Below are 14444 nucleotides of genomic sequence, written 5' to 3'. Positions count from 1 at the left end.
TAAGGACAGTCTGACAATTGATTACATAATGCAGCGCCCTTTATTTTGGCTCCGGGTACAGATTCTGTGTGTGAATGTATTGGATATTCAGTGTGTAAAACTTCAAGTGACAGTGTTTTATTATGTTTTTTTCTTGGCTGTGTACAGACATTGATGAATGTGCGGAGGGTTTTGTTCAATGTGACAGCCGTGCTAATTGCATCAACCTTCCTGGATGGTACCATTGTGAATGCAGGGATGGCTACCATGACAATGGTCTCTTTGCAGCAAATGGAGAGACATGTGAAGGTCAGTGTCTTAAAAAAAAAAGCTTCTAATTTTATCCATTCTCACCAGAGAATTTCTGCCATCCATTAAGTTGAAAGAAACGGAGCAAAGTTTTTCTGGACAGAACTCTGACAGTCTTTGGTGACAGCGTGTGTGTCTGCAATATTTAATTATCATTGTTGAAATGTGATTATTCAATTTAGCAGCTGAATTAGTCATATGGGGACACTTGGCAATCACAAAGCATTGCTGTGTGGACATTCTAATAATGCCAAATGAGTTGGATAGATGTCAGTTTACAATTTTTTTATTGTACTGCAATGAACTGTAATTACATTAAAGTGTAATTATAGTAAGGGGAAATGGTTGTTGCCCTTAAAAAGATGAATTCAATTTGAAAGATTTCACTGGTTCAGAATGTTCATCAACTACAGATTTCTTTGGAGTGCTTGGGGGATTGAACATTATGGGGTGAATTAATTTTAAGTTTGAAATTTTTTATGCGAGAATTATTTATGTCATCTGCGGAGGAAGCATTATGTTGATTGGATATGCTCTGAAAAATAAATTTACATGTGTTATTTCACAGACATTGATGAATGTGGGACCAGGAGACACAGTTGCACCAATGACACTGTTTGCTTTAACCTCGAAGGAGGTTATGACTGTAGATGTCCTCATGGGAAAAACTGTACTGGGGACTGTGCCCATGAAGGTAAAATAAAGCACAACGGACAGATTTGGGTATTAGAAAATGACAGGTGCTCGGTCTGCTCGTGCCAGGTGAGTTCATATTTTAAATATTTTGTCATCTTCTCCTGTTGCCAGTGAAATATGTTTTCTTACTTAGTCAGATGTCAGCCATAGATCAGTTGACAGCCCCATCGCCTCTCAGTCAGAAGATTGTGGGGTCAAGCCCCACGGCAAAGGCTTGAACAATAAAGATCTAGGTTGACACTGCAGCGTAACATGGAAGCAGTGCTGTGTTGTTGAAGGTGCTGTCTTTTGTATGAGGCCTCTAAGGTGGTCATATAGATACTATGGTGCTATTTTGAGGAAGAACAGTAATGCTATCCCCGGTGCCGTGGCCAATATTTATCTCTCAATCAACATCACAAATACAGATTATTGGGTCAATATCACATTATTGTTGTGGGGGTGCGCTGCCACATATCCTGCATTATAACAGTGACTACACATCACTGGCTGTAATGTTCTTTGAAGCACCCTGAGCTTGTGAAAGGCACTACATAAACGTGAGTTTCCCTTATTTGCTTTTGTCTCTTCAACACACGCACACACAATCCTACACATTGCGCTGAATTTTATGGGGGGTGGGGGGGTGGGGGGTGGAGCATTTTGCTCAATCCTTCCCCCCCCCCACCCCCGCCATTAAAAAAACTCAGTCGCAAACCAACCAGCATTAAAAAAGGCTGCCCCGTGGCGATAACATGATGCTGGTGGCCTTAACAAGCAAAGAGTAGGACTTCCGCCCCTCGGGTGAAAGGAAGTCCCGCCCTCGGGAGCTGCCAGCCAATTAGCTCTCGCAGTCCCAGCAGCGCCAGAACTCAGTCGTGGGCACTGTTAGGACTGAAAGCAGTTCCATGAAGAAGCATCATGGACACCGGACCCAGGTATGTCCTGGGCTTTTTTGGGCGGGGAAGGATCGGGCGCCCTAGGGACGGAGCGAGGGGGAAGGTTTTGGAGGCCAGGCGTGGAGGCAAAAAGGGTGGGTACAATTTTAGGGGGGGGTTGCCACCTCCCACCTCCCACCTTCCTTCCATCCTTCCCATTCTTGCCCACCTTCCACTGCACAGCATATTATGGCAGTGGAGGCAGATTAAGGTCCTTAAGCAGCTATTACTCAAGGAGGAAGGAGGGTGAGCGTGACGTTCATGCACGTGTGCAAGAGAGCGCTTTATAATCTCCTTGAGGCACAGAGTTGCCTCAGGGAGATGAAGAAGTATGAAAAAATTTTTTTTTAATCAAAATGTAATGAAACATGTCCCTCTGTGACTGAGTCACATGAGCAGGGACATGTTATTAATGAAACGTTAAAGTTTTCATTTTATTTTTATTTGCTTTTGGAAACCTCACCCCACCGGTGGATGAGTTTCCAATAAAATGCAAAGGCTGCTTGGCCTTTTCGCCTGCCCACCAGCCATAAGGTTGGATGGGCTGCGAAAAATTTAATTTAATTGATTACTTAATGGCCTTAACAGGCCTTTTAATTGTCGGCGGGTGTGCTGCCAGCTCTGGCGCGCGACCGCCGACTGAACTATAGTGTGACTGTGTGTTGACGTCGGCACACTTGACTGACCTGCCGAGCGAAAATTCCTGCCCTCTGTTTCTCCCTCTCCACTGATGCTATCTGACTTGCTGAGTATTTCCAGCATCTTCTATTCTTATCCAGGTGTTCCACTGCAAGGCCTCATTGATTTCCGTATTTGATCCAATGTAGTGACACATCTCCATTATCCATGTTCAACTACCCACTCTCTTAATTAACCACTAGGACTTCCACAAGGCAATGGTTTTTGTGGGGCATCATCTCAGTGCACAGTCCACTCCAGCAATCTCCTCGTGAGTAAGATGAATCACTCTTAAAGACTAAGAAAGATATGAATTTAATCTAAGTTATTGGTGCTGCGGTTGTCAACGTTTCCTGGAGTATTTTAGTGCTAATTACATGGGCGGCCATCTTATTACAAATATGCATATTCTTGTGAATTTGTAAATTGAAAGCGTGAATTTGACCTTCTTCTGTTCCAACACCCTCTTTGCTCCTTACTACCTCTTGCCCTGGTTTTACCTGTTTGAATTTCATGGTCTTTAAAGTTTAAGGGCTGTTCTATGTGCTGATGTTGCTGATTTAAGATTTATTCGTGGAATTCGAAAAAGTAAAGCTACGAAAGGAGCATCATGGAGCAGTGCGGATTTAGATTTTAACAAAATCCTGACAGTGCAGCAGGAAGGTTCAGCCAAAGGCCAGCAAGAGAGGAGGGGAAAACTTGCCCAGTTTGAGCAAGGAAAACAATTATTTCAGTCCGAGAGAGAGAATATATAATACTGAAGTGGGGGGGGCAATTGGGGATTGGTGATGTGAATTGATTGCCATCAATTTCCTCCCATCTTCATTGGCCTTTTCTTGAAAAGGAATATAAATTGAGGAGATGTCTGGGACTTGTTTTCCTGGTTTAAATTCCATTTAAATGAAAGAAAGCCTTGCATTTATATAAAACCTTTCATGACCACCTCAAATCTCAAAGTGCTTTACAGTCAATTATGTACTTTTTGAAGTGTAGTCACTATTGAAATATAGGAAAGCTGGCAGTCAATATGCGCTGAATTAATTCCTACAAACAGCAGTGTGATAATGACCAGATCATCTGTTTTTGGTGATGTTGATTGAGGGATAAATATTGGTCAGGACACCAATGATAACTTCTCTGATTTTCTTTGAAACAGTGCCATGGGATCTTTTATATCCAAATGTGATGTGCAAATGTGACGTGAGAAAAAACTTTTCCACACAACGAGTGGTTCAGGTCTGGAATGCACTACCTAGGAGTGGAAGGTTCCATCAAGACATTCAAGAGGGCATTAGATGATTTTTTGAATGGAAACAATGTGCAGGGGTTCGGGCAAAAGGCAGGGCAATGGCACTAGGCCATAATGCTCATTTGGAGAGCCGGTGCAGAAATGATGGGCTGAATGGCCTCCTTCTATGCCGTTAAAATTCTGTGATATCCACCTGAGCAGAAAGATGGGGCCTGGGTTTAACAGGTCATCTGAAAGACTGCACCTCCAACAGTGCAGTTCTCCCTCAGTACTACTGCACTGGAATGCCAGCCTTGATTTGTATGCTTAAGCTCTGCAATGGGGCTTGATTCCGGAACCTGTGATTGAGAGGCAAGCAGACAACTAACTGAGCCACAGCTGATACATAAGGGATGTTGGGTATCATTACTGGCAGCTTAAGAAAATTATGGTGACTACCCTGCACCCTTGCTGTACAAGACAAATTGGATGTCCATATAACAGATCATGTTTGTATAGCATCTGTAATGTAATGAACAGGTGCTTCACAGGAGCGTTACGCCTTCATTACCTTGAGACTTGACTATTGCAATCCACTTGTGGTTGGTCTCCATATCCTGCCTTCCATAAATTTGAGGTCATCCAAAATTCAGCTGCCCATGTCTTAACTTTCAGCAATACCCAATTCCCTGATCATCCCTATGCTCACTAACTTACATTGGCTCCCGGTCAAGTAACATCTTGACTTGCAAATTCTCATGCTTTTCAAATCCCTCTATGGCCTCCCCCTGCAGCCCACCCCGTCTTTTCCAGCCTCACAGCCCTCCGAGATATCTGCGCCCTCTAATTCTGGCACCTCGTGCGTTCACAACACCATTAGCGGCTGTGCCTTCAGGCACAAAGGCACCAAGCTCTGAAATTCCCTCCCTAAACCTCTCCGCCTCTCTACTTCACTTTACCCCTTTAAGACACTCCTCAAAGCCTACCTCTTTGACCAAACTTTTGGTCATTTGACCGACTATCCTGGATTTCTGTCCCTCAGATGCGTGCGCAGAGCTGCAAAATCTCTCCGCTCACTATACCCATCTTGGGAAAAACGTGTCCTGAATGGCAGGATCTTTGTTCTGGGGCAGTAGGTTGAGGAATGGAGTCAGGCCTACTGGCCCTGGGTGCACATTGGGCTGCCAAGTGTCTTGGTTCTCTGGGACTTTGTCCATATATTTTTTCATAAACATTAGGCCCTCTAGCTTTCACCCATCACAACCCCTCACCCTCCACCTGCTCCCATGTCCATACATGCAAGCCCTTGCCAACCTATTACCCCAACCCACTTCCATGGCCCCTTATGGCCCCTATACTGACTTAGTGCCAACTCATGGCCCCTTATAGTCCTTTTGCCAACTTAGTGTCAACTTATAGCCCTCCATAACCTTTGCCCTTAAACCCTCCATAGCAACTCACCCAGTAATCACCATGGGCAGACTTCAGGAGCTATGCTGAGATTAAATAAAATGAAGCTCTAAGTATCTGTTACTGACTTCACTATATAAAAAACTATCATTTATAAAAGACCATTCAGTACATTTAAATCCCCTCAAGTAGTTAATCCTGTATAAAAACAAACATTTTTAATCATAATTTCACCAAGACAGGTAATCTTTTAATAATCTCTTTGAGCTATCAAACCATGAATTTCTAGCCACTCCCCAACACACTGTGAGAATGATAGTTTGTGAAAAGCAGTCAAGCAATAATAATGCTATGAAGTTAGCACTTAGGGTTATGTCAATAAACAGCTACTGAAACTGTTAGGACAGATTTTTTCCAACTCTCAGACACAGGCAAGCAGATCCCCCTCAATTTTTAAAGGGTAGGGGATATAAATAACTCAACAGCTTGACAGTTCTACATACCGTATCATGTCTATATAACAAATCATATTTATATAGCATCTGTAATGTAATGAACAGGTGTCTCACAGGTGCGTTACACCTTCATGCCTTCATTACCTTGAGACTTGACTATGCTTCAAGAGCATTTACACCTACTTTAAAAACTTATAACTCACAACAATGTGGGATAGTGCCCTTGCCCCAGTGAAAATGGGGTCTGTTTTAACACAACACTGGGCTGAATTATTCTCCCGTCAGGAAGGAAGTTGATGGGAGGGTACGTGCGGGCGCGCTTCCAATCGGCGCCCCCGACCGGAGGCGCAGCACCATTTTACGTGAGTGGGCCAATTAAGGCGTGATATCCACAGAGAAGCGCTACACGGTCCCTGTGCGGGCAGGGGGGATTCCTAAAATCGAAAGTGCGCTCTTTTGCGCATGCGCATGAAGGAGCGAACTCATCTCCCTGAGGCTAAGTGCTGCCTCAGGGAGATCGCCTCTGCTTTTAAAAATAGGGGAAAAAAAATTCTTTTACATATCCCGTCATGCGACAACGTCAGATGAGTTGGGATATGTTCATAATTTCCAAAAAAACTTTAAAATTTTTAAAACCCTGCATGAAACCTCATCCCGCCTGAGGATGAGGTTTCATGTTTTTTTCGGTTCCCGCCGGGGCTCCTGGCTGACCCGCTAACCTTAAGGTTAGATGGGCAGGTCCACTAATTACTTTAATTGATCTGTCAATGGCCTCAATTGGCCATTGACAGGTCGGCGGGCCCACGGCTGATTTTGCTGTGCCCCCGCCTTCCTGAAAATTTAAATGGGGCGCGGTGACATCGGGAGTTCCGCCCAACGTCACCGCGCATCATTTTAAGCGTCGGTGAGCGGGCCCTGCCCCCGCCCCCACTCGCCAACGGTAAAATCCAGCCCACTGAGGTCAACTGGCTTTGCTGAGTTCAGGTTTCCCACATGTAGGAATTATGTCCTGCCCTTGATTCCCCACCATCTCCTGGTGAAAATTGTTTCTGCTGGATTTGGGGGTGGGATTTCCTGATTCGGGGTCCATCCACCATTTTGGATGTACCATGGAGTCTCCACAGCTCTGGAAATCCAGGCCAATATCTCCTTAAGTGGCTCAGTGCCATACTTTGTTTTATCATGCACCCTGGGAACCTTTCATTACATTAAAGGAACTGTATAAATGCAAATTGTTGCTGTTGTTATTAAAACAAAATTTGATGCCGAGCCATACAAGGAGATAATACGGGAGATAACCAAAACCTGCTTTAAGGAATGCCTTAAAAAAAGGCAAGAGAGGTGAAGAGGTTGAGGTGTTTAGGAAGGGAATTCCAGAGCTTTGAGCAGCTAAAGGAATGGCAAACAACATTGTAGCAATTAAAATTAGGGAATGCTCAGAGAAGCACAGAATTTTTTTATTCTTTCATGGGATCTGGGTGTTGCTGACAAGGCCAGCATTTGCTGCCCATCTCTCACTGCCCTTGAACCAAGCGGCTTGCTAGGCCATCTCTGAATCAATCACATTTCTATGTATCTGGAATCATATGTAGGACAGACCAGGTAGAAATGGCAGATTTCCTTCCCCAAAGGGGCATTAGTGTACCAGAACTGAGACTAGCAGTATATTCCAGATTTACTCATTGAATTTTAATTCCACCAGGTGCCATGGTGAGATTTGAATTTATACGCCCCAGAACATTGGCTTAGGCCTTTGGATTGCTAATCCAGTGACACTACCACTATGCCATTGCTTCCCCATATCTCAATGGTTTATGAATTGGAGGGGACTTAGAGATTGGGAAAGGTGAAAACATGGAGGGATTTGAAAACAAGGATGGGAATTTTGAAATTGGAGATTTGTTTAGCTGGTAGCCAGCATAGGTCAGCAAGCATGCGGAGCTGGGTGAATGAGATGGTGCAACTAAGAGCACAGACAGCAGAGTTTTGGATGACCTCAGGTTTATGGAGAGTAGGCTGAGAGAGGCTGACCAAGAGTCTGTTGGAATCGTTAGAGCTGTGTGTCATCAAGAATACATGTGAAAACTAATGCTGTGTTTTTGGACATTGTTGCCTCGGAGCAGCAAATAGATGAGAAACATGAGGAGACCAATGATAGATCATTAGGGTCCTCAGAGATACTGACGATTCAGCAGGAGGAGAAGCCATTGCAGGTAACATTCCAGCCATATTATATAGATAGGAATGGTCTTAAGGGAGGGGAGATGAGTTCACACCCAGGGAAATGCCCTGGGCAAGAGAGAGTAATGGTTTTAGTGGAGAGTGTGGCATCAAAGCTGGAGGGAAGGATGCAGTTAAGCAAATCAGTAGCTGCTAAATTGTTGTGATGAACGGAGGGCCAAAGGCTAGAGCATTGGCACATTGAAAGTGCAGATGAAAATGAATTGGGAAATATCTTTTTCCAGGTGCAGACACAAAAGGAAGTAGGGTTGGGATAGGGAAGGGGGGAGTGGGTGGAGAGTGATACAAGGAAGTGATCAGAGATGGCTTTACCTGCAGCTGATATAATGGGAGCAATGAGGCCATATGAAATGACAAAGTTGAGGGGGTGGCCGTGAATATGGGTTGGAGGGAGAGGATAAGAGGCCAGTGAACCCAGAAGAGAGACAGCTTAATGAGATGAGATGGAGGTTGGAATCCTCAAGGATGAGTTGTCATTCGGTGCAGAGGCTGAGGAAAGAAACCACTTGGGTGGCGATAGAGGACGAAGATTTTAAATTAGTGGGGAGCGGAGAGGAACCAGGCGACCGTATGAAAGGGAAGCTGGCGGGATTTTCTAAAGTGGCAGCAGAAACCCAGCATTTGTTTATTTTTATCCATTCATGGAGTGCAGGCATCGCTGGCAAGGTCAGCATTTATTGAGATCCATAAGCTGAGTGGCTTGCTAGCGGCCACTTATGGAGGACAGTTAAGTGTCAACTACATCTACATAATATGTATTGAAGTTACTTCAAATTTCTAGTTTGGTAGCTTTTACCATTGATGTTGTACCATTGTTTTGTGAATTGATGTAATTAACAGTCTAATGGCTTGTGTCATGAAAACAACATATTGCAATTTATTGGTTGTGAGTTCATTTTGGCATATGTTTAAAAGAGTTTTAACACTCTTACTGTTAATCACAGACTGAGAAGATTATGCATTCAGCAGATGTTAATCTAGTTACAAAAGATCACAGACTTTCTTTTTCAACAGAATAACTGATTTATTGGTAATAGCCCTTCAGCATTCATGGTTTGTCCTGTTTCCAATTTCTGCAGTTCAAGAACACCATTTAAAACCTGCAGTGGGTGCATTTTATTTTCAATATGAGTTATGCAAAAGGAAAAGAAAGAGAGAATAATGAAGGATTTATACTAATTTTTCAAAGATCAACTCATGCTTATAAATTCTTCCAGAAATTTATAATTTTTTTTATAATTTATAAGAAAGAGGGAGTCAAGAAGTTTAGCCAGCCGTACATACCTGTTACGTTTGAAGTATTCAGAACACAGAGCCCAAAGAACAGAGAAGCTGGCTGCCACACACAATGATTTTCCATTTTCTATGTGAGAAGCTTGAGGGACAATCTAAATGAAGTCTTTAAAATTTAAATGGATCGGATGGGTAGTGACAGAGAAGCTGTTTCCTTTGATGGGTGATTCAGGAACAAGGGAATGTAATCTTAAAATTAAAGTTAGGCTGAAGCACTTTTCACACGAAGGGTAATAGATATCTGGGACTTTCTTCCCCAAAAGGCTGGGACAATTGGAGCTTTCAAGGATGAGACAATGGACTTTTGTTAGGCAGGGGGTTCAAGGGGTACCCAGACTGTCAACTGTCTGAGGCTGACCAGACCATTGGCCATTTTGGTTAAATTCCAACCCATATTTACACCAGCACCAAAATTGCCTATATCCACCTCCATAGCTTCCTCTGGTCCTACCAGCTACTATCAGGTCAGCCATGATGTTTATTAAATGGCGGAGCAGACTTGAGGAGCTGAATGGCCTACTCCTGCTCCTTGTCCGTATGTCCCTGTGTTCGTATGTATCCCTGCCTCACTCACGTCTTCATTAGCTTTAGAGCATGTTTGCTTCAAAGCATTTCTGTCTGACCTCTCATCTTTCAGCCTACATAAATTTGAGAGCCAGAAATCTGCTACCCATATATGAAATTGCACTATGTCCCATTCACCCACCACCCCTATGTTTACTGAGCTGCATTGGCTCCTTGTCCAACAATGCCCTGATTTTAAAATTGCATCCTTGTTTTCAAACCCCTCCATAGCCTTGCCCCTTCCTTGTCCTGTAACCTTCTGTAGCCCAACACGCTTCTGAGATCTCTGGGGCCTCTTGCATTTTCCTGAATTTAATCCCTCCAACATTGATGGCCATGCCTTCAATCGCGATGGCCCTAAACTTTGCAATTCTTCTGTGAACCTCTTTGAGCCTCGAACTTGAACTCCTCCTTTAAAACGCTCCTTAAAACCCACCTCATTGACCAAACTTTTGATCATCCATCCTAGTACCTCCTTTATGTGGCTTAGTATCAAATTTTGATAACATTCCTGTGAAGTGCCTTGGGCTATGTTAAAGGCGCTATATAAATGAGCCTGTTTTTGTTGGTCTGGAGCTCAAGTGGTCTTGAGGTGCCGATCAGCCATGATCTAACTGAATGGGAGTGGGCTCAAAGTTCTGACTGCCCTTGTGTTCTTAAGGAAGTGACTGATACGCAACAGTTAGTTCTGGCGGTTTTTGATCAGGCTCTTTGTTAGGATGAGCAATATAGCACACAGAAAGTAGTAATTCTCACTCTGCAAAAATCCTATTTCCTGGATGTTGGTAGTTAATGGAAAACCCTGTGTTTTATTGTATCTGTGCCTTACATACCTACTTTTGTCCAGTCAAAATGAGTATGAATGGTAGTGAACAGGCAAGCTATAGAGAAGTGGATGTGTGTGTGTGTTGGGGGGGAGGTAATTAATTACAGATTTAAAGAAAGAGAATTCAAAGGACTATTAAGTATTACTGTACAAGAGTGGTATTTGCAGAGAATTAGATATCCAAGCCAATATCAATTGGACTATTTGTGGTGGTCCTCAGTTTGCCTGCTAACTCCAGCACTAGATGCCATTTAAGGATCATTCTTGAGGGAAACAGCTGACAGAACCACTGCTTTGGCAATGAAGTACATTGCTTATTGGACAATCTCATGAGAGGCAATGAAATTGACTGGAGAAACTTGTGATTCAGATGTTCTTGTTCTGCTGGATTAATGCAAGAGTCCACAAAAGGGAATATAAAAACTAATGTGCAGTTGAAAAAGTCTGTAAGAAAGGTGCTCATGAAATCTTCCTTTCTACCCGCACTTGATAAACAATAACACTATCTGCTCCACCAACCTACTGTTTTCATCCCATAACAGGCTGGCTTGGTGCTGTGTCGACGGATGGTCTGTGACTGTGAAAACCCTACAGTGGATCTTTTTTGTTGCCCAGAGTGTGACCCACGACTAACCAGTCAATGCCTGAATCAAAAAGGAGATGTGACCTATAAAAGCGGAGACACTTGGGTGCAAGACTGTCAACAGTGCCACTGTGTGGTAAGCGATGGCTTGTTCTGACTTGGGGCCAGAATTTTGACCTTGTCGGGTGGGCGCGGCGGGCAGGCCTGAGAGCAGTTGCAAAGCCGCCTGCGATCAGGCCCCAACATCGATTTCACGCTGGCTGGTCAATTAACGGCTAGTCAGCGTGAATTGTACGCTGCAGCACTGCCTTGGTGGGTGGTGGGAGGAGGGTGAGCGCCCAGGTTCGCGCATACACCCGAGTGTGCGCAACGAAAGCTCCCTGAGGCACTGAGCTGTCACATGAGCAGGGACATGTAATAAATGAAATTTAAAAATTTTTATTCAATGTTTAATTGCTCTTGGAAACCTCATCCCGCCCATGGATGGGGTTTCTGAAAAAATCCAATGGCCACTTGGCCTTTTCGCCTGCCCGCCAGCCATATGGTTGGACAGGCAGTGAAAAATTTCATTCAATTAGATCTTTAATGGCCTTAATAGGCTTGGAAATTGTCAGCGGGTGCGCTGCCAACTCCCGCGCAAGTCCTCCGACTGAAATATTGCGAGTGTGCGCGATGATGTCGGGAAGCTCGCCCAATGTCATCGCACGTTATTTTATGGCACGCCCACCCAGTGCAAATTTCTGCCCTTGGTATACTTCAAAGTAAATACTCACATTTGATCCCATGAGAGCGCATTAAACGTAGCACAATGATATATGAGGCTTGCGCATATCCCAAGGGAAATGGCTACTAGCAAAATATTTCCAAATACTTTATAGAAAATCAACTAAATTCATAAATCATTGAAAAGGGTAACTTGGATATTGTACGATGAAGAATAAAAGCAGCTGACATTGCAGAAAGTAAAATAATTCAATACCTTTTGCAATCTTATATAACAGTGTAATAAACATCAGAAATGGTGCTTTCACACTATTTTTTGTGCACTTGCCTGAAAGTTTCCCCAGTCACTGTTGATCAAAGTCATTATGCTCCAAGACCATCCATCATATTTGTCGACTTACAAAGTTATTTTTTTTGCTTTCGACACAAAGCTGATGGCTGAGGCATAATGTTTTGATGGTCTGAAAATAATGCTCAAAAGGACACGATTCGGCAATGCAAAAACACCCATAATGCTGGCACTTTTTCTGAAGTCTCAATTGTAAAAATTCCAGAGTTTGGTGTGTGGTGAATAGGATCCCTTTGCTCTGAAGCTGAATATGATACAGCTGTCAGAGTCCACCAGGCACCACAAGCTGATTTTATTGTTGGAGTTGACCGGGTGGAGGTTACGGGCAGCTATTTTACAAACACTGACCCGCTCCAGCAATACTACTGGAGTTCATTCCCTCTTCTCTTCTCTACCCTGCATTGTGTAGAGTTACTGTGAGGGCTTGATGAGGGGATAGTCAATGTAAACATGGATTGATCAATAAAACCACTAACTGTCAACAGTATCAACTTTATTCCTTGGTGTAACTTGTGGCTTAAGGCAAAGCTAGGCTTGTATTTTATTTGCGTTTGTTGGGTCCTAACACAGTTTACATCTGAATTCTGTAGTCAGCCATGTAATTAATTCCAAGCAATGAGATCAGAGACAGAAAAGCTTTTAAGAACCCACAGTAAGGTTTATTGGCCAGGCATTCTTATGGTACTGGCTTGAGGGGGAAATTTTATGTGACATGTTTTCTGGGACTGACCAACTGCCAAATATCAAATAGAAAAACCAGTCTACAGTGCTTGGTAGCATCATTGGGTGAAAATTGAAATAGTTTCTGACAATAATAATAAAAACAAAAAAACTGCGGATGCTGGAAATCCAAAACAAAAACAGAATTACCTGGAAAAACTCAGCAGGTCTGGCAGCATCGGCGGAGAAGAAAAGAGTTGACGTTTCGAGTCCTCATGACCCTTCGACAGAATTTGAGTGAGTCCAAGAAAGGGGTGAAATATAAGTTGGTTTAAGGTGTGTGTATGTGGTGAGGGGGGGTTTGGGTGGGGGGAGAGAGAGAGAAGTGGAGGGGGTTGGTGTAATTGTAGGGACAAACAAGCAGTAATAGAAACAGATCATCAAAAGATGTCACAAACAACAGAACAAAAGAACACATAGGTGTTAAAATTGGTGATATTATCTAAACGAATGTGCTAATTAAGAATGGATGGTAGGGCACTCAAGATATAGCTCTAGTGGGAGTGGGGGGAGCATAAAAGATTTAAAAAGATTTAAAAATAATGGAAATACGTGGGAAAAGAAAAAGCTATATAATTTGTTGGAAAAAGCAAAAGGAAGGGGGAAACAGAAAGGGGGTGGGAATGGAGGAGGGAGCTCAAGACCTAAAGTTGTTGAATTCAATATTCAGTCCGGAAGGCTGTAAAGTGCCTAGTCGGAAGATGAGGTGTTGTTCCTCCAGTTTGCGTTGGGCTTCACTGGAACAATGCAACAAGCCAAGGACAGACATGTGGGCAAGAGAGCAGGGTAGAGTGTTAAAATGGCAAGCGACAGGGAGGTTTGGGTCATTCTTGCGGACAGACCGCAGGTGTTCTGCAAAGCGGTCGCCCAGTTTACGTTTGGTCTCTCCAATGTAGAGGAGACCGCATTGGGAGCAACGAATGCAGTAGACTAAGTTGGGGGAAATGCAAGTGAAATGCTGCTTCACTTGAAAGGAGTGTTTGGGCCCTTGGATGGTGAGGAGAGAGGAAGTGAAGGGGCAGGTGTTGCATTTTTTGCGTGGGCATGGGGTGGTGCCATAGGAGGGGGTTGAGGAGTAGGGGGTGATGGAGGAGTGGACCAGGGTGTCCCGGAAGGAACGATCCCTATGGAATGCCGACAGGGGGGGTGAAGGGAAGATGCGTTTGGTGGTGGCATCATGCTGGAGTTGGCGGAAATGGGGGAGGATGATCCTTTGAATGCGGAGGCTGGTGGGGTGATAAGTGAGGACAAGGGGGACCCTATCATGTTTCTGAGAGGGAGGAGAAGGCGTGAGGGTGGATACGCGGGAAATGGGCCGGATACAGTTGAGGGCCTTGTCCACGACCGTGGGTGGAAAACCTCGGTTAAGGAAGAAGGAGGACATGTCAGAGGAACTGTTTTTGAAGGTAGCATCATCAGAACAGATGCGACGGAGGCGAAGGAACTGAGAGAATGGGATGGAGTCCTTACAGG

At 43.9% G+C, this 14444-nt stretch overlaps 1 protein-coding gene across 1 annotated transcript in view; it reads left to right on the top strand.

The window, feature by feature from the left end:
* The window catches only part of LOC121293181 (protein kinase C-binding protein NELL2-like), a 296910-nt gene that overhangs the window by 275616 nt on the left and 6850 nt on the right, over positions 1–14444 (top strand). Inside the window, exons 16-18 of the mRNA XM_041215961.1 lie at positions 148–288; positions 857–1050; positions 11139–11315. Of these exons, the coding sequence (XP_041071895.1) occupies positions 148–288; positions 857–1050; positions 11139–11315 (512 nt within the window). The remainder of the gene's footprint in view (positions 1–147; positions 289–856; positions 1051–11138; positions 11316–14444) is intronic.

This window comes from Carcharodon carcharias, chromosome 21 (genome assembly GCF_017639515.1).
Source record: "Carcharodon carcharias isolate sCarCar2 chromosome 21, sCarCar2.pri, whole genome shotgun sequence".
Lineage (NCBI taxonomy): Eukaryota > Metazoa > Chordata > Chondrichthyes > Lamniformes > Lamnidae > Carcharodon > Carcharodon carcharias.
Note: the sequence above shows the minus strand (reverse complement) of the source record. Positions and strands in the feature narration are given on the sequence as shown.